Raw genomic sequence first — 21,162 nt, forward strand, 5'->3', positions numbered from 1 at the left:
GTGCTGCCATTTAATGTAAAATAAGATGCATTAATTAACCAATGTTCAAACACTGCCCACTATTATAATTTCCTATAGTAATTTAATTGCAAATTAAATAAATGTTCGAAAACCATAGAGAAAAAATATATAGCCTACATACAATTGTATGTTTTATATTGATTTAGCTAGTCAGCATGCCATGAGTGTGGAAATGAACGCAGCTGTTTTTGAGTGTGTCTCAAGGGGGCGCTGTAACCTTCTTCAGCCGCTGAGCGAAAAAAATGTGAGCAAGACACGTCACGAAGATCACGTTGCCCAAAGAAGAGACAGGATTGACGAACAGAGCATATGAAAACATTTGTGATTGTATGGGGCGCTCTCTTTCCCGTTGAAAATTGATCTATTTAAGGTGAGTCATGTTTTCAGGTTAGTGTCTTCTGTATTTTTTCTTGTTCGTAATCCTCGTCTGGCCGCTGTGTGTCTGTGTGAGTGGGCAGAGGTGCGCGGTAAAAATGCTATAATGCTAGTTTACCTAGCGACTGTTCACACTAGAGTTTGCGTGACCAAACATTTGGCTTGCACACAAGACCTGTGTGTGTGTTCCTGGTTTCCTCGGTTTTTTTTTCTTCATCGAAAATTGATTAAACCGAATCAATTCTTTGAACCGAACTGTTCTGAAGAATCACTTTGCGTGAATAAAAGTCGAGCATCATATCACTGTTGAAAAACCTTTTTCTTTTTTTTCCTTTCTTTTTTTATAGGAATACTTTTCCTATTTCACTATAAGATACGTCAATACGTGATACTTAGGGGAAATCTGTGTTAAGTCAATGTATCTTTTTGATGTCCGTGTATGTTTATTGTTTAAATCCTAGGTGTTGACTACGGTCAAGTCGCGAACGCGCATGGGAAGATGTCAGCCACGGGCCAGGACCGAAGCAGCCGCTGGCAGGACATCCAGAAGGGCTTGCAGTTCCTTCAGTAAGTGTTCAGAGTGAAAACCTGTAACCTGCAAGTTTCGATCATGAAGAGACGACTACAGTGACTTCAGAGGGGGAAAAAGAGAGAAATAGCTTCAGGCTGACTTCATCCACTGATGTTTTATTTCTGTCCTATCAAAGGAATTTGGTTGCGGTTCAAACACTTTCTGGAATGCAAATTACACACCGCTTTTAACCTCACTAATTCACGACATGTTGTTTATCGGCAAATCTGTCATTGCACATGTTCATTGCATCTGTGTTATATTGGTTTCAGATTGTTTCCTTAATCTTCTGCTCGATCTTAGGTCCACCCTGCCCTTTCCTGGCACTCAAGAGCAGTACGAGGTTAGTGGTTTCCACTCCCAATCAATCCAGCGCTGATCGCAGGTGTGCATTAGATGTTTATATTGTGCGCTGTTTCGTTCCTCTAGGTGTTCATCCAGAGTTTGGTGAGGAATCTTTTTGGCGAGGGAAATGATGTGTTCCTTGAAGGCGATTGGGCGCGATCTGTTGAGTTGTACACCGAGGCCTTAAACATAGCAGAGTACGCGGGATCAGAGGACATCCTCATCTCGCAAAACCTGAGAGAGAAGCTTCATGCGAACCGTGCTGCATCCTACTTGAACATTGTAAGAATACGCATCAATGTGGACATTCAACTTTTATTCAGCAAGGATGTGTTAAACTGATCAAAAATGACAGCAAAGGCATTTATAGTCTTACAAAAAAATTATTTCAAATTGAAGAATCCTAAAAAGTGTCATCTTGTTGATATCAATAAAACTGTTGATAAATCGATATTCGAATGCAATAAAAAATCGTCATATTAGTATGATTTCTGAAGGATCATATGACTCTGAAGGATCATATGACACTGAAGACTGGAGTGATGATGCTGAAAATTCAGCTTTACTATCACAGGAATAAATTACACTTTAATATACAATATAATAGAAAACTGATTATTTTTAAAGTGCAGTTATCACCGTATTTACTGCATTATTGATAAAAAAAAACTACAGCCTTGCTAAGCTTAATAGAATTCTTCTCAAAATATGAAATCCTAAAACTGTTGGAAGTGGAACAAGCAAGCAGTGTTTTTCCATGCAAAGTTTGAAGTCCGATTATGCTGCAAACTTAATTGTCCCTGTTGGTTTATTTAATTTACTGTAATGATGCAGGGACTGCACGATCAAGCCCTTGAGGACTCTGAAAAAGCTCTTCAACTCAATGAAAGCAACTACAGAGCTCTTTACCGGAAAGCCAAATGTCTGAAAGAAATAGGAAGACATCAAGAGGCTTACGAGGTGGTTGCTAAATGCTCCATGGCAGTGCCTCAGGTCAGAGCACTTTACTCTTGGTTTTTAATCAAGCCTTTTTTACAGTGCTTTGTTCGTCATGTTTCATTTGCCTTGCAGGATACTCATGTGATTGAAATGACCCAGGAGCTTGCCAAAATGTTGGGATTGAAAATCCGTAAGGCTTATGTCAGAAGCAAGGTAAAAAACAAAACAAATTATGGGTGTGTCTATTTTATAGCAAGTTGGGGAAAAATATTTAGTTGGAATAATTGTGCCAGGGAAAATAAAGCTCATAATCCATATTTATTTGTCTCTGATCATACTTTTTTTCTTTTTTTTCTGAAATCAGCCTGCTTTAAATGTTTTGCCCGGTTCAAGTCTATCAGGAGCGGTTAATGATAAGGTAGGATAGTGTATGTGTGTGTGTGTGTGTGTTTAATATTAATTTCAGCAACCCTACTGAGATGCTTTATTTCCCAACAGCATTCTCACAGCTCTTCCTCTGTGGAGGATATTGAGATGGGTAAGTCAGTGTATACCTGTCATCAGTAATGTTTACTACTGGTCAAAATTTGAAGTCTTTTCTTTACGGAAGTTAATACTGTTAGACAGCAGGGATACACCAAATTGATTAAAAGTGACAGTAAAAACATTTATACTGTTACAAAATAATGTTTTTTTTTAAATAAACTGTTTTTTACTTTTTCTGTTTATTAAAAATATGAAAAAAAAATATGAAAATAATATGAAAAGAGTTTTATAAATATTATAATATAAACATAGTAAGCGGCACAACTGTTCACAACTGATTTCTGAAGAATGGTACTGAAGTGGAGTAATGGCTGCTAGGGTTGTGCCTATAGACGATAGTCAGAAATATTGACATAAGCAGATTTCTCTGTCGATAGTCAATTAGATATTAGGCTCTTTCTCCTATTAATGTATTAATTTATAATAATAATAACTATTATTATTTGTATTTTTATTAGGCTGCCTATTATAATTCGGCTATCAACCTGCCCAGCTATTTCACTTCAGCACCGCATTTCTCTATCTCTCTCTCTCTCACACACACACAGCGCGCGGGCGCGCAATAGAGGATTAGAGCCTGTAACGTTAGTCGCTGAAGTTGTAACGCTTTGACTCGGATAACTCGTTAAATCCATTAAATAAAAGAGATAAAAAACGAGGAGTTGGTGTCCCACACATTTAATGGCTGATACACGGCAACGTGCTCTTCTCATATATGAGAGATTAACTCTTTCTTGGCATTACAAATAAAGAAAAGACTAAATAATAACATCCTTATGTTCTCACGTAGTCCTTCTCTTAAGGACTGATCACCTAACTTATAACACACACTATGAAGTGATGATCTAGAAGGACTACGTGAGAACCACTACGGATAAGTTCGCTCTGCCGCCTTGTTATTATCTTCATGCACACTGCACTATAATGGGATGCATGCAAAATAAATCGTTTTGGCTGTTACAAAGTCTCTATCCACAAACAGACGTACATCGTATTTCATTACACTTTAACAAGTAATCTGAGCGGCCTATATATGTGCACTTTTTAAATGAGCCCTCACTAACTGAGTTTAATGCCACAGTTATGTTAGAACGCATCTCATTCTTGTTCCGGCGCGCGGTCCGAAGCGATGTATGACTGATGCATCAGTTCAATTAAACTTCACTCCAAATATATCAACTTGCCCGTTTTGAATACTTTATATTTAACGTTTTCGTTTATGTCCAATATTAGTGTTAAACTGCTGGACCTTAAATGAAATCTACTATTGATTTTCACCATTGACTGAAAAACAATAACAACAAAACCTTAAACCCTGAAATATTGAACAGTAGTGTGTGTATAGTACATACAAAAAAAAAAAAAAAACCTTAGCACTGCCTCCTTGTCTCCATAGAAGTGGACCAGTCTATGCAGGGCATGGGCGGCCCGGTACAAGTCAGCATGCCATTGTGTTCGACAGTGAGTGAGAAGAAAGAAGTAGAGTCCAAGCCTCTTGTTGGTGTGATCTCACCTCCAGTCGTCCCGGTTGAGTCCCATAATCCAGAGCCTGTTCCCATGCCCATACATATGCCTCTGGCCAATGGAACCAGGCCCAGTGACTCTTACACGGTACCAGACACCCGCTTGGACTATGATACAGATATTATTGGGGATGAACTGGATGAGTTGTTGGACAGGGCAAGTCCTCCAGAGTCATCTTTGGTAAGTCTGAGAAGGGCCACAGATCTGCTTTTGTTTTGAGTGTGTACAAGACATGTTAATGTATTTTTTTTTCACACAGGATATTCCCACAGTGGATGGACCTATTCCTTTACCGACCAGTATTGCTGTCAGTAGTTCGATTCAGAGTTCTTTGCTCATGCCTTCACACCTGGGCCATCCGTTTTTGAGTATGGCTCCACGGTGCACAGTAAATTTGCCCGCACTGTATCACAAGCCAATTTCATCCTATTCTCTTGGTCTGGACACATATTCATCTCCTCTGGATTCATTGGATAGTTTGTCAATTTCAGAGTCTCCTACAGGTGCGTTGTTCATCATTGCTTCTTAGTAAGTAGGATCTCAATTCCAAAGTATGTTTTGGTTGTTATACGTACACTAGGTTATGCATACAGTGCATGTGACTAGAGGTGTGCCATATCATACAGTCCATGACAATAAAATACAGTCCACGGTATACATTTTTACATGATAAAGAAAAGTGTCTCATCACAACATCAATGATACAGCGACGTATGGTGGATATGTTCCCTAGCATGCACAACAACTCCACCACAAACCTGATAGGTGTGTTTGACTTGAAGCAGCACTGCCCAGACTGATCGGTGTATGATGACAAAGTATCATGAGAGGGGTTTTAGAGTACATTTGAGCACACACTTTTATCTTCAGAAATAGGCGAGGAGCATATCTTTATTAAATTGGCGTGGAGAGAAGGTCTGTGACTTCAACCGACTGCCTGAGGCCAGCGTAAAAAGACATTCAAAACAGTTTAAAGCATTCAGAAGACACGGAAAAATGAGTTGAAAATGACCAAACCGAGCTCCTGTTCACGGCCTCCTATGCCTGAATGAACTAATACACCTCACCAGTTTAAACATACAAGCAAAAAAAGACATGAAAAGCTTAATTCAGCACCACATGCTGTTCTGTGTGTACAGTGTGCATGCAAAGAGCCACGTCTACAGTCCTTAAACACCCAATTGAGTTTGGTCTCTTCTTGCTCTTGAAACAACAAATGTATACAAAATTGTCACCTCGAAAGTATCCTCGAAAAAATTATGTCTTTAGTTAAAGTTAATCGTTGTGAAAGAAATTAAATGTGTGTCATACTGGATGTATTGTCTCTTAAAGTGACCGCGCCTAATTTACTAGCTGCTGTCAGTCTCCTCAATGTTAATCCAAGAAATGAAATAGCAGAAAACTGCTCACTGCTCTTTACTGAATTACGGTACCAAGTCCATACTAAAAAAATTAAAATGCCCGGTCAACCTGATTCTTGATGCACTACCTGAAAGGTGCGCAGATGCGCGCTCTTCATAAAAGCGGTGAGACGTGACGACATCAAAAGAAGGAAACGCACCAAATTAACAAAACACTTTAAAGACAGACGCCCAGATAAAATGAAAGATTTTCAGAGTGTTCCCTCTCGAGGCGGTAACTCAACATTACATCAGCTAAGACGTATATGGGAAAACTCCTCCCTTCTCCACTTTCGCTGAAATCTTATTGGCTAATGCCAGCTGGGGGCAGCTGGCCAATTGACGTGAAGCATGCAAATACTGGCAGGTCAGCGGGCAGTATAAAATGCATGGGCACGAAAATTACGTCAGAATCTCTTTCTTCACACTAGAAGTCTTATCTAAGTCATCGTGGAAGTTGCAATAGAGGACTACTCACCCTGTTTTTCCTATCCGCATCCGATGGCTGCTAATGCTAGATTCGGACCTTCACCAGTTCTGTGTGACCTGCCGGGGAGCCTCACACGGACCACACGTGCGCCCACTGTGCCGAGCTGCCAGTGCGCGCCCTCAGAGCCAGAGTGGCTCGGAAAACAGCTGGAATGAGGCCCACTGCCGCCAGCGAGCCGCTGGTGGGCCCTCCCCCGCCCGAAGATGAGTTTGACGTCGGCTTGGTGGACGATAGCTTCCGCTCCGCGAACTTCGTCTTCTTCGGAGCTGGCGAGGAAAACGACTCCATGTCGCTTTCGACGTCGGAAAAGGTTTGGGCGTCGCAGTGGGACCACCCCGATCAAGATGGCCCTGCACACCTCCAGGAGGAGCTCGTCAGGGTCTTCGGAAAGGCCGTCACGGACCTGGGTCTCGCTTGCAACGCACCTGATGAGCCTGTGAAAGGTAGCTGGCTCTTCTAGTCGAGCTGCTGCCAGACGGCATTGAGACATGCAAGAACTCGTGGTAAAGTCGTGGGCTGCACCCCAATCGGCGCGCACCCACTCGGCCACGCAGGCCATGTTAACGCACCCCCCATCAAGGAAACTGTTACCGCACACCTGTGCCCGTCTCCCTCTGCATTGGGTTCGGACCACAGCCTGCCTTCCAAGCCGTGCGGTTCACGGCCCATAGACGGACAAAGCCTATACTTCTGAGGGAAGGCAGCTTCTGCTCTTTATGCCAGGGCAATACTCAAGGTGTTTCAGGCAGACGGCGGCACAGTAGCACTGACGTCATCAGGGATCTGCGCGCGGCAACTGATCTCGCGCTGATGGCTACTAAGCCATTTCATGGGGCTCATGGTTGTCCTTACAGGCACCTTTGGCTTACCCTAGCTGACCTGGAAGACGCGGACCGTAGGATGCTCCTAAACGTTCCAGTTGCTCCCTCCGGCCTCTTTGGTGACGCCATGGAGTCATGCGAGTTTGTGTGAGTAAAATTTTACAATAGAAGCATGTATCCAAATTCTTCCCTGTCTCAAACAGCGCAGAGCCACAACCCATGATTATAATGGCCTCTCGAGGGTGCAGGAGTGCCACACCATTAAATAGCCGACGCGAACTGCCCTCCCACCAGTGCTTCTAGCCTCGCGGGGCCAGGGCCCTGGTCAAAACAAGCCATCAGTGGCTGTAGACCTAACGCATCCGCGGTGTCATTTCATGGATGGTAGGAGGGCTATTCCGGGCGTTTCGCCGTGGATACTGGGAATAATTCACGACGGATATTCTCTCCAATTCAAACGCAGACCTCCCCGCTTCAATGGCGTGGTCCCGTCAATGACTTTGCCCCAAAACCATCCTGTTCTTCCACAGGAAGTTCTCAGTCTGCTCGAGAGGGAGCGATAGAGCGAAATTTCCACTCAGACCGAGCGGAATGCATATGTTGAATTATCTGGACGATTGGCTGATTTTAGCTCACTCAAGAGATGTGCTATCAGTCACGTGGAAACAATGCTTCGCCGTTTGGATACGCTGGGACTGCGTGTGAATATGCAGAAGAGCGTGTTTTTATATCTGGGAATATGTTTGGACTCGATGGCGTTGCGAGCCCATCTCTCTCTAGAGCATTTCATCGACTGTTTCAGACTGTGCAGGTCGTTTTCACTGAGGGAATTTCAGAGGCTTCTGGGACTGGTGGCGTCGGCTTCTTCAGTGTGCCATCTAGGTCTGCTACATTTGCGGCCGCTACAGTTTTGGCTGTAACTCGAGTTCCGCCGAGGGTGTGGTCTTCGGTCCACAAGCACATATCGGTCATTCACAGTTGCGTCTGCACTCTGAGACCGTGGAACAGCCCGGATATGTTCAGCCCCGGAGTTCCTTTCTCTAAGAAAAAAAACAAAAAAAACAAACGTGTCTACTTCAGGCTGGGGAGCAGTGCATCTGGGCGTACCTGCCTCAGGCCTGTGGTCGGAGTCACAGAGAAGGTGGCACATAAACCGTTTGGAATTGGAAGCGGTGTCCTTAGCCCTGCAAGCCTTTCGGTTGAAATTGGAGCGGCAACATGTACTGATTCAAACAGACAACACGTCTGTGGTCTCGTACATAAATCGCCAGGGTGGCGAGATGTTCTTCTCGCTTTCTCACTCCCCTCTGCCGGGAGATGCTCTGACATCGCGTTGGCCGGAAGCCAGGCTTACACGTTCCCTCCGGTGAAGATTCTACCTGTGTTATGCAAAATCAGGGAGGAGAGAGCGTCAGTTATACTCGTGGCCCCGAACTGGCCGAATCAGCCCTGGTTCGCGGACCTGAGAGAGTTAGTGATGGCTCCCCCATGGCGAATCTCCCTCAGGCAGGACCTGCTGTCTCAGGCGAACGGCACGATATGGCAACCAGCCCCGAGCTGTGGAACCTTCATGTGTGGCCGCTGCGGGGACCCTAATGAGCGGGACGCTCTGCACTAATGATTGCTAAACACACTTACGGAGACGCGTGCACCATCAAACAGTCGCTGCTACACGCTGAAGTGGGGAGTTTTCACAAAATGGTGCGAGGACATATATATTGACCCGGGGACCTGTTCCGTGTCGGATGTTTTGCGCTTTCTACAGCACAGTATGGATAGCGGGAGTTTGCCATCCACTCTGAAGGTGTATGTGACCGCTATTGCCGCTTTTCGTTCCCCGGTTGATGGGCAAACGATCGGTAAGCACGCTCGGGTAATCGGTTTTCTCAGGGGAGCAAGGAGATTGTGTACTTCATGGCCGCCCCCCATGCCGCCGTGGGATTTAGCTCTAGTGTTGAGGGCTCTATCTTTTACTACCGTTCGAGCCCTTAGCTTCGATTGCGGTTAAGTAGCTTCCCTGAAGTCTGCTTTGCTTCTTGCTCTCGCCTCGGCGAAGCGCCTTGGAGACTTTCATGAGTTTTTGGTGAACGATATTACATTGGTTCCGAAGTAACTCAATACACCGTTTTGTTTCCCTGCCCGCCTTATCTGCTGAGCAGTCAGCCTCGCGTGACGCTGATGCTCAGAGCGCCGGGACCCTGTTAGGGTTTTACGGATGTATATGGATCGCTCGGCTGCCTTTTGTCAGTCGGACCAGCTGTTCGTGTGCTTGGTGGATGTAATAATGGACGTGCTGTTTCTAAACAGAGACTTTCTCACTGGATCGTGGACGCTATCGAATGCCAGGGGAAGGATTATCCCCTCAACATCAGAGCTCATTCTGCAAGGACAATATAAATGCTTCCTCATGGGCCTGGTCTAGAGGTATGTCTATCCAGTATTTATGTTTTGCTGCTGGCTTGTCTTCCAAGAACACATTCGCCAGGTTTTACAAGCTGGATGTACCCTCTGTAGCGTCACATGTACTTTCGGTGAGTTAAGTTTTATTCATTCTGTTATAACCAGCTATACAGTAGTTACCATGGCTGCTAACTCTGTGTTATGGTTTATGCAGTTGTCACCGCAAACGCCGTCGACTCTGTTTAACTCTCATGCTTGAGTGCTTATTGCGTTGTGTCTGCCCTGGTTAGTGCTGACCTCGATTTATTGCTTGAAGTTATGCAAATTTTGTTAGGGTCGGAGCAGATTTCTCATTGGTCTAGTTCCGCCTATCAGATGCAAGCACTCTTAGCGACACGGCCATTGGGTAGAACTGTCCTGCTTATGTTTGGGGGTGATTGACTCCATTCAGGGAGTTCTTAGCTGACGTAATGTTGAATTATCGCCTCGAGAGGGAACGTTTCCAGTTACTATCGTAACCTCGGTTCCCTGAGAGGCGGGAACGAAACATTACGTTAGCCGCCGTGGTCGCTGTTTGATCAGCTGTGCTAGCGTTCAGTCGTGATTCTGATGTAATTTTCGCACCCATGCATTTTATACTGCCCGCTGACCTGCCAGTATTTGCATGCTTCGCGTCAATTGGCCAGCTGTCCCCAGCTGGCGTTAGCCAATAAGATTTCAGCGAAAGTGGAGAATGGAGGAGTTTTCCCATAAACGTCTTAGCTGACGTAATGTCTCGTTCCCGCCTCTCAGGGAACCGAGGTTACGATAGTAACCGGAGACGTTTCCCATACATTGGGAAATATCAAAACTGACCGCCACAAACAAAACTTTGACTTAGTTTAATAAACATGAGAACTGCACGTGTCAAAGTCGAAACCCGTGCTGGTGTTTCGATATCACTGTATTCCTAAGGAAAACCAAATGTCTTTAGAAAATTATGGATGTCATTTTTATTTCATCTTGCCTGTAATGCCTGAGCAGCGTTTGTGATCGCAGGCTCAGCACGTACTTGATTACAGCCGTTACCAAGGAAACCTCTCTCGTGCTCTACAAGCGCCTCCTGCTGGAAGAGAATGAACTTGCATAGATATGACAGATATGCTAATATAATGAGTATTAGAATTAAGTTTCTTTATTAACTACTTAATGCTCCAATAACATATTAGGTTAAAAAATCAGGAGGAAATTATGATATTTACTAATTTACATGCCAGATGCTTTTAAATGAATTGTAATCTCTTAAATATGAGTGTTCGAGAATGTAAAAGCAGGTCTGGACTTTTTTTTTTTTTTTTTTTTTTTTTTTTTTGAAGCTAGCTGTTATTCTTGGCTGTAAAATTCAAAAGCCCTTTGAAATTAAATATGTACACAGTTTGAATTGAATGAATGTATAGTCAATTTTTTTAATTAGCATGTTTTTGTGTTTTGCTTTGGTACCAAAATTGGTACAGAGAACCGTGGATTTTCACTAATATTGGTACTGAATATTGAAGTTTTGGTGACAACACTACTACTATTTACATTAGATTATTCAGTTTCTGTACCTGGACACCTACAAACAAATATATTTGTCTATTTGTGCGTATTTGTTACACAATTTCAAACCGGGCCCACTGGTAAAACCTGCACCGGAGCCCTACAAAACCCCAGATGTGGCCCTGTACACGGATCAGTCTGCTTCAAGTCGAACACAGCTGCTGCTGCCACCTTATGACAATAGATTTACACTTCACTTTAGGTAGTATCTGTCATCGATGACACTAATAAATGCTGCTTCCTGCCAGCTGCAATCCCCAGGCTGCAATTTTTTTATATATATATATATATATATATATAATCATAAACATCGTTATTGCAAATACTCCTGAAATTTTGTGATATAATTTTGAGGCTATATCGCCCACCCCTACGTGTGACGCAATAGTAGCATGGTACATAATGCACCCACATTTTTTGCACTAATTTTGTCCATTAGTGTTGTGACACTGGCCCTTCTGTTTCGCAATAGAAAAAAGAAATTATAACAATCTACTGGAGATGCAACAACATCAGACCCAGTGTTGAAATCTAGTATAAAATACAACAGACTTTTTTTTTTTTTTATGAATACAGAAGTATACTTGGTGCTTTGGTCATCTGAACATACTTCCAAAAGCAGTAATTTGCCTCACCTAAAAATGAATTAAGATCATTTGCCAGCCATAAATATTTGTTACCCAGCAGTGTTACGGTATTGAGCATGTTTCCTGGTGTATTTGTTTGTACATACATTAATTTGTTCTCAAAGGGGTCATGAACTGAGAAACTGAAATTCCCTTGATCTTTTGACATATGAGAGGTCAGTGCACTATAAAAACATCCTGTGAGTTTCAAAACCCAATTTCTTAAGGATTGAAACTAAAAGATGATGCTGTGTCAACTATATTGGATCCAAGAGTAATGTCGCAACACACAAGTGTGCATGACTCTTTTTTTTTTTTTCATTACGTAGTCACATTATTGCTTTGTCTGTTATTACAGATCGTTTTATATGAACTGAGTATTGATATGTTTTTGACCTAAACCACAGCAGCTTGTTATCTAAAACACGACTCTCGTCAAACTTGCTGCTGTTTGCAGATTCGCTCTCGCCTATGGAAGCTTGTTTCCATCACAGAATAAAACATAAAAATAAAAAAATTGCGACTTTATCTCACAATTGACTTTTTTAATTCAGAATTGCGAGATGATTGCAGTTCTTTTAAGATGTTTTATTCTGTGGTGGAAACAAGCTTCCACACTCGCCCGATCCTCGTGCAATGCCAGGTGTGTCATTCTCACCAGTGCTCACAATAAGCACCTCATACATGCGGTCTCATGAGAAACCTCATAGATGAACATATAATGGAGCTTTTCTCCCTCTTCCACTGTATATGATGGAATGTATTTAAGATTAAATGAAACCGTATTATTTAATAATTATATTATAGAATTTATTTATGGATAGTATAATAATAGATAGTATAAATTAGTGCGATTATATATTAATTAATCTATATTATATAATAATATTTAATATTAATCTATATTATGTTAATTAAATAATTATATATTAATTAATCTATATTATATAATATTGAAAATAAGAATATAAATGTGTGTGTGTGTGTGTGTATGTATATATATATATATATTAGTAAACAAACTTATTTTGGATGCATTTAATCGCAATTAATCATTTTATGGCACTAGAAATGTTTGATTTGTTCTTAAAATCATTTGTACGCACATTTCACACAAAAATTTGTGTACGCAAGCTTAGTGAATGAGACCCATAGTGTCATTAACTGAAATTTTTATGTATTAGACTATATCTTTGAGCCCATGTAGTGTTATGTGAATGCTTTTTTTTTTTTTTTCAATTTAGTCATAAAAAAATTGTTTACTCCCATTTAACTCTTAACAGGTTAATTTTGGACCCTGCTGCCACTGTTTCCTTTGCTCATTTCTGTTTTCCCTTTTGTTTTTTAATTCCTTATGGACCAGATAAACCTTTTAGCCAGCATAATTTTATGCAGGTAAGAGTTCATCTACATCAGTGTGATAAACATTTTCCTGAACATTCAGCTGTGCTCTTTGGTTAATCTGTTATTGGCTCTTTCAGCTGAGCAATAGCGACATGTCGGTGCCAACCATTCCACCCATCGGCATGGGTTTCAGCACATCCGATAGGACATTTATGCAGGATTATCCACCGCAGTTAGACCTTGCCAAGAACCCACTTGCTGATACCCATGAATTTAAACAGGCCTGTTCCTCATGCTACATTAAAACTGGTAAGCTGCAGTCATGCAGGAGTGTTGCTAGGCAGCGTTTCCAGTGTATGACCTTTTAAAGATGCAAACACTGAGGTTTTGCATTCGGTTCTTAATCCCCTGTTTGTATTTACAGGACCCGGAGTGCTGGATTACTCTTACCTTCCAGATGACCACAAATGCAAAAAAGATTTCCTTTTGGGAAGAACCAAACATTCTGAACTTCCAACATGGAAGCTTATTCGGCCGAGACCCACTAAAAACCAGTACATGGGGCCTTACTATATTTGCAAAGGTAATTACAGTGATCTCCTTTGAAGCTTTATTTTACAGTTTCACAGACTATTTGCTAAGATACTAAAAACGTCTGCTTTATAGATGTGGCGATTGGACAAGAATGCCGGTATCTTGGTCACTGTACCTTTGCTTATTGCCAAGAGGAAATTGACGTGTGGACGCTAGAACGCAAAGGCTTCATCTGCAGGGAAAATCTGTGTGATCCTTATGGATCTAAACCGAAGATCAATTTGACTGTGCCCAAAATCTTACAGGAGCACCATGGGATATTCATGTTCCTCTGTGAGGTAAAACGTGCCGTTGTTTCAATGGCTTGCTTATTTGTAGCTATGACTAACTGGAGGTCAGCTGACCAAAATAAATCAAATTTATGATTAGGCCCATTTCCTGTTGGAGATTTGTTTTTTAAGCAGCTGACTGTGTATTTAACACACCTTCTCATTTCATCATTGAACTGGAATGACCGGTTTTCGGAGGAATGGATTTTTAGTTTCTCTGTTTGTATTTCGTCATTGCTGAAATTTGCATTGGTTTAAAGTTTAAAGAAGCTGTACAAATATCTAACATGTGTGACTTGGTCTGTAGGTGTGCTTTGATCACAAACCCCGAATAATCAGCAAAACCAATAAGGACAACCCCAGTCTGTGCTCTCACCCAGTGACAAAGCATACATTTGAGGAAAAGAAGTAAGCGTCTTTTCTTGTGCAGACATGTCAAACACTAAATGTGCAGATTCATGCTTTGCAGTGAATGCCGATGGTCTGAATTAATGGCAATATGTTCAGTGTGTCTTTTTGTTAGACCATTAAATTTCCTAAACTCGTCCTAAACAAGTTGGTTGCATTTAATTTTAAGGTCCTTAAACAGTGTAGTTATACATTTAACTACCGAGTTATATTAATTAACTACATGTACTTCCTTTAAAGTTAGGGTTTGGCTTAGGGCTTAGGGTTACTTTCATGTAAGTATGCGTTATTAATTGTTATTATAATAGGACGTGCATGTAACTTTTAAAAAAGGACACCTTAAATTAAAGTCCTATGACATGATTCCAGTAGTCACACCACATACAAATCTACTGTTAGATAGTATTAGCAATATGGTGTGAAAAACATACTATTACTAAATTTTATTAAGCATTTAAAATGTGATCATTATTAAGTGGTGGTTTCTCCCCCGTTTAAGCCATTTCAGAGCAAGTACACTATAACATATGCAGTTTAGCAGTCTTTATTTTTATTTGGCCTAATACTATATTTTTGTATAAAGCCTTCTTCGGAGCCGGGAAATGATGAGATTGTTTTTAATTTTCTTTTATAGTCTGTATTGCCTGGCCCTAGGTTAGACCTTTTTGAAAGTGATGTTGCATTAACACTTTTTTTTTGTTTTTGTTTTTTCTCTTTCAGGTGCCTTGTACACTTTTTAAGGGACAAAACCATCAGGTACTCCAAAATCCGTCCATACATCCCTCATTGCCAGATGGATCTGTGTAGGCATGAGGTACGGTATGGCTGCCAGCGGGAGGATTTCTGCTTTTACGCCCACAGCCTCATCGAGCTCAAAGTATGGATGATGCAGAGTGAACAAAGTGAGCTGCCGCTCAGGATCGTGCATTATCCCACATGAAGGCTGACTGGAAACGCTAACTGTTGTGTTGGTTTGTTTCAGGTATCACACATGAAGGTATCGTCCAGGAGTCACAGAAATATTGGAATATGGATGCTGCTGTTCATGCTCAGGTAGAATTTTTACATGCAGACTAATAGATAGTGTATATACCTGCAAGAGATGTCTTATGTTATTTTTATACCAATCCTATAGGAACTCCCACCGGCCCTGCGCAGATTTGGACCAGTTAACCTGAAGATGCAGTTTGTATGTGCTCAGTGTTGGAGGAACGGCCAAGTCAGCGAGCCAGACAAAAACAAGAAGTACTGCAGTGCAAAGGCCCGGCATCCGTGAGTCCAGCTCATATGATCCAAAAATGGAAATTCTGTCATTTACTCTTAATTTTGTCAAACCCCACATAAGTTTCCTTTGTGGAACTCTAAAGGAGAAATGCTCATGAGTGCCTAGCACGTTCTTCAGAAAGCTTCCTTTGTTTCATGGAAGAAATAAAGTCATACAGTTCAAGTAAACTTCCTTTAATTCGCAAAACTGCAATTTTGAGTTCAGTATTCTGATAACATGTCATCATGTGTCCCTTTCTGTGGACCAGTTGGTCAAAAGAGAGACGGGTGGTTCTGGTTAGCTCTATTGAACGGAAAAAGTGGACTACAGTTCGACCGCTCCCAACCAAAAAGCCCATTCCTGCTCAGTTTGAGGTAGGTGTAATATTTCTCTTTAACGCTAAAAACATTAACCCTTGTTTTTAATACGACCTGAAACTGATGTTTTATTGTCTCTTGTATAATTGTTATTGCTGCATGTTTGCAGATTTGTTTGCATGTGGCAGCTGGCAAAAAGTGTCAGTACATTGGAAACTGCTCCTTTGCTCACAGCACAGAGGAGAGAGATCTGTGGACCTTCATGAAAGATAACAATAGTAAGTTCACTGTGCATGTACATGCATTACGGCCATTTAGGGACAATATATACATTCTATTTAATTTGATTGCAGAATAGTTGTTCAGTGTTTAAGTTTTGCTTTAGCTTAGCTTTAATGGTCGAAATTTTCAGATGATGACAAACAATAGAGTGAGCAGTGTTATGTAGTCTTTTTGTTTGTTTAAAGTAATGTTTAATTACAATATCCTAGCTTGCACTTCCTCCTAAACGGCTTTCCTGTTCTGTTGATAGCCAGCAGTCCAATAGCTGTAAGCTTATTCATACACTACTGTTCAAATCTGGGGTCAGTAAGATTAAAAAAGGGGAATTTACAGTTAAACCCAAGGACCAGGTAAGGCGAACGAAGACCAGGAGTCAACTGAACTAAAAATAGTTTGCAGTTTTATCAGCAGAAGTCAGCCTCAGTACTTCTGAGGAGTTTGTAGGCTGCTCTGCATACACTCTCAATACAGCAGTATTTATACTCTAACAGAGGTGCCTAGCTAAGTTAGGACTTGGGTAAAAAGAATTCTGATTGGTTAAATCATAGGAAAACAGATGCGTAAAGTTCAAATCCTGGACACAGTTTCCGATTCTTCCTTGAGACCAGTCCTGCACAGACAAATACTAACACACATACACAGAGAATACACAACTTCTTCAAGGCTGGGTTGTTCAAACCCAAGCTCTTATCAGGAACTGCTCCCACACATCCTGATATGAAGTACTTTTTCTCAGCTAGTGGTTTCAGAAAATATTCTTCATTATTTTCTTCTGTTTAAAGATGAAAAATAAACTAAATGCTTTAATTGTAAATCGATCCTGTAGATGAGAGAGGCCCTAATGACCCCTGTGACCTAAGCGGTCTTTGTAGGTTAATAGAATAAATGTGTGTTTTCATGTGTTTGGTGCTTTCCTTAAACCAAGGAGATTCAAGCACATTCCAGTGAGAAGACATGTAATTCTACACTACTCAAGCTTCACATAGGGAAAGCCTTTCAAATCATTTTATATTTCGAAGAATGATACTTATCACCAACTTAATAAACCACAAAAGGATATATATATATGGACGCAGCAATGGATTCCAGAGTCCACCACTTCATTACAATTTTCAATTTGGATTTTATTTTAAACTTTATTACTGTTATGCAAAGATTTCCAAATCCAGATTATTCTGATCCATCTTTTCTGAACACCTGGCCCTGACAGATACTGATGTTGTGACTGATTAATCCTGTATCCTTTGTGTTTGTGGATGTAGTTGCAGACATGGAACAGCTGTATGAAATGTGGCTGCAGTCTCAGAAGCCGGGCTGGAGCGAGGAGAGCAGCAGCAGCAGCGCTACGAGAGAGAACGGCAAACAGATTCACATGCCTACGGACTACGCTGAGGAAGTGGTATGGAAACTTGAGCAGCATTCATATTACCACGCATCATTATCACGCTCTTCTTACTCTGACACAACCTTGGTCTATCTTAGAGTGTCCGGTACACACAGGCAAGGAAATTACAAAATGCTGATTGTCAAGAACAACACACACACTCAAGGCTCTGTTTTATCTCATGTTTGCATGCTTCTGTCTGATGCATCTGTCTATTTTCACTTGGACTAAAGTGCTAAAATTTGTTCCACTTAAAAAGGCATCTCGATCTCTGCAGTGTGTTCCAGTGCGTTGTGCTTCCTCTAGCTGTTTAAACACTAAACACGTCCTGTATGTAAAATTAGTAAGGTAGAGTATAGTGAGTGAATATTAATTGCGAAATAAAGATACTGCTTGGTAACCTTAGTGGGAGCATTGTCGTAACTTAATAAATATTCATGAATACCATTAGTTCGCCAACTGATTAGCGCACACTCTTGAACTCAACATCTGTATTTCAGGCAGTGAGTTTGACCTTCTGGGCCAAATGTCAGATAATGCAATTAATATTCATGAGCAAATCCTTCACCCAAATAGGACTATACAAGTAAGTTACAGCATACATACTATGAAAAATCATGAGGTGGTCAATGTTAAGCTTATAATTTGTATTAATATATTTAAAATATATGGTATATTATGCAGTACATAGCCACTTTAAATGAAGATTTCATCAATATTTGTATGTTCATTAACTAATAATCCTACAAGTGTTTATGTAATTATTTTATTTTTTATAAATCTACACTATCATTCAAAAATTGGGGATCGCAAGATGTTATGAATTTTTTATGTGGCAAAGACAAATTATTTGCTTTACTGTCACTTTTGATTAATGTATGTTAAAAAAGATCTGTTTCAAATAAATGCAGTACTTTTGAACTTTCTATTCATCAAGTAATCCTGGAAAAAATGCATTACGGTTTCCACTAAAATATTAAGCAGCACAACAGTTTTCAACATTGATGAGATGTTTCTTGAGCGGCAAATCAGCATATTAATATGTTGAAGGATCGTGTGACACTGAGGACTGGAGTAATGATGCTGAAAATTCAGCTTTGCAACTTGGGAATTAATTACATGTATAACACATTTTTTCTTTTCTAAAAGTGACTGAATACATTCCTAAATCTCTAAACGCTGTTTCATCAGGCTGGCAACCATTGCTGGTTGTGTGGGAAGAACTGCAACAGTGATAAACAGTGGCAGCAGCATATCACCTCCGAGAAGCACAAAGAACGAGTGTTTAACTCGGAGGACGATCAGAACTGCTGGCAGTATCGCTTCCCCACAGGAACCTTCAGAGTTTGTGAACGGTCAGTCTAACACCACTCATATCACATGAACCCTTAACAGCCGTCGCTGACAGATTGGTTTCTACTCACTCCAGGTTCCTCTTGGGCACCTGCACGGAGGAGGAGCTTTGTAAGCTGGCACATGGAGATGAGGAGCTGAAGGAATGGAAGGACCGAAGAGAATTTCTTTTGATGAAACTTGCCAAAGCCAGAAAAGATCACTTGATAGCACCAAACGATAATGACTTTGGCAAATATAGTTTTCTGCTTAAAGATATTAAGTAATGTTTTAATTAATCTTAATCTGTTAAAGCAGTGTGTTCTGGAACTATGATGTCTTGAGTTCAGTATTGAATCGGGCGAGCGTGGTGTGGCTCTCCAGAGAAGGAGGACATCCTCCTCCTGGGTTTTCACAGAAAGCACAGAGCTGGCCTTGTGTTCACAGTAATCACGGCTTTGTTGCTTTTATCACCAGTTAAAAATAAACGCACCATCGCCTTTTATGTTTCTTTTATTAAATGGCACACATCGGATCGCCTTTCAGGAACTGGATTTTCTCTTGAAACCCAACGCAGAAGGCAAGAACTGGCGCATCTGACATTCCGATGTCAAATTCCCGCCATTTTTTTTTTTTACCCGCGGTTTGTTTTGGAATGTTGGGTCCTGAATCTGTTATTCTACATCCGCACCGAATTACTTTACTATGTTGTGTGTTTTTATTGTGTTAATGCCTATTGGTATTATATATGGACCAACATAAACACAATAAAGTCGTATTCTTATAAGTGTCTGTAGTTCCTGAAAGTAAAATGGCGAGGGAAGTAATACCATAACAGTGTATTAAAGGGTTAGTTCACCCAAAAATGAAAATTAGTCATCCTAGGAGAAATTACTTTCTTCTTTCAGACGAATCTGGTTGGAGTTATATTAAAAATTGTGTTTGATCATCAAGCTGTTTCATGCCACTCAGCGGGTGTTGCACTGCATCAGTCCAAAAGAAGTTTAAAAGTTTAATAAAAAGCGCCCATCCATAAAAAAAGAAAAAGTGTCTCGCATGGCTCCGGGGGGTGAACAAAGTCATCCTGTAGTGAATTGATGCGTTTTTTGTAAGAAAAATATCCATAACGTAATAACCACTGTAATGTAGCTTGCGCTCACATTTGTAATCTGAAGCAGTTCTTGGTGGATGACATATGGAGGTCAGCTTTGCGCATGCGCCGCTCAGAAGTGATGCACATGGAAACGCAGTGGAGAGATGAAATCAAAACAACGGTCACTAATTAGAAGTACAAAACAAGGATTTGTAAAGAATGTTAGAGGATTTCGATATAAGCCAAGAGGAGACTGGTTTTCCCTTGCTAAGGTACGGAAACTTTGCTTCTGTTAACAAAACGTTGGATTTCAAGAGACTCACCAGTGCATTTGCAACACCGAACACATACACGTCATCAGCCTGGAGATGCTTCTGTGAACAACTGTTGGCACAAGCTACATTAAACTGATTATTACATTTTGATTATGGATATTTTTCTTGCAAAAAATGCATTGATTCACTACAGGAAGCCTTTGTTCACCCCCCGGAGCCATGCGAGACACTTTTTCTTTTATGGATGGGTGCTTTTTATTCAACTTCTTTTGGACTGATGCAGTGCAACACCCGCTGAGTGGCATCAAACGACTTGAAAGATCAAAGACAATTTTTTATTTAACTCCAACTGAAGTCATATACGCCTAGGATGAATTGAGGGGGAGTAATTTATGGGTTTATTTTCATTTTGGGGTGAACTAACCCTTTAATGAAAATTTAAGACCGGAATTGTCATGCTGTAGTAGGCGAATTATGTCAAGACTTGTTTTATCCACTAGAAGGATACAGAATAAGTGATAACCTGCCAGATGCACTTCTGTATCTTAATAAAAACATTATAGGTTGGATCTGCTGTACATTCCCTTAATATTTCATTTAAATTCTTTATATATAGTTATTTTATACTTGTTTGATCTAATTAAACTGGTGTATTCTATTGTCTTGTTTTATTAATTATATTCAGCAAGCATGTGTCCAGTTCATTAAAGTGGTAAAATGACAGTGGAGATGCTTGTGCTATAGATTTCTATTTTTTAAATAAATACTGTTCTTGAGCAGCAAATCAGAATATTAGAATTATTTCAGAAGGCTCTTGTGACCCTGGAGACAGAAGTAATGATGCTGAAAATTCAGCTTTGCCATCCCAGAAAAAAAATGAATTTTATAATTTTCAAATAAAAAAAATCTTTAAAAAAATTATTTTTAAATAAAATTTTTTACATTAAATTAAAAAAAAAAAAAA

General features: G+C 40.6%; 1 protein-coding gene across 1 annotated transcript; it reads left to right on the forward strand.

Annotated features, from left to right (window-relative positions):
* Positions 1-202: 202 nt before the first annotated feature.
* LOC132149780 (zinc finger CCCH domain-containing protein 7A-like) lies at positions 203-19,617 on the forward strand. Its single transcript, XM_059559182.1, has 23 exons — positions 203-391; positions 858-963; positions 1,271-1,310; positions 1,397-1,594; positions 2,147-2,305; positions 2,384-2,464; positions 2,616-2,669; positions 2,750-2,789; positions 4,194-4,501; positions 4,581-4,824; positions 13,000-13,031; positions 13,118-13,289; positions 13,405-13,563; positions 13,647-13,852; positions 14,151-14,251; positions 14,972-15,153; positions 15,234-15,304; positions 15,387-15,523; positions 15,784-15,889; positions 16,002-16,110; positions 17,377-17,513; positions 18,690-18,853; positions 18,928-19,617. The coding sequence occupies exons 2-23, from the start codon at positions 896-898 to the stop codon at positions 19,115-19,117; spliced, it is 2,958 nt and encodes a 985-aa protein (XP_059415165.1). The 5' UTR covers positions 203-391; positions 858-895; the 3' UTR covers positions 19,118-19,617.
* Positions 19,618-21,162: the final 1,545 nt, after the last annotated feature.

Source organism: Carassius carassius, chromosome 1 (genome assembly GCF_963082965.1).
Source record: "Carassius carassius chromosome 1, fCarCar2.1, whole genome shotgun sequence".
Taxonomy (NCBI): Eukaryota; Metazoa; Chordata; class Actinopteri; order Cypriniformes; family Cyprinidae; genus Carassius; species Carassius carassius.

Excerpts from the sequence above, each read along its gene's own strand:
- LOC132149780 (XM_059559182.1), top strand. The coding sequence starts at position 896 with ATGTCAGCCACGGGCCAGGACCGAAGCAGCCGCTGGCAGGACATCCAG. Across the intron at positions 13,564-13,646 it reads GCCTTACTATATTTGCAAAG|ATGTGGCGATTGGACAAGAA; the intron begins GTAATTACAGTG and ends TCTGCTTTATAG. Across the intron at positions 15,890-16,001 it reads CCATTCCTGCTCAGTTTGAG|ATTTGTTTGCATGTGGCAGC; the intron begins GTAGGTGTAATA and ends GCATGTTTGCAG.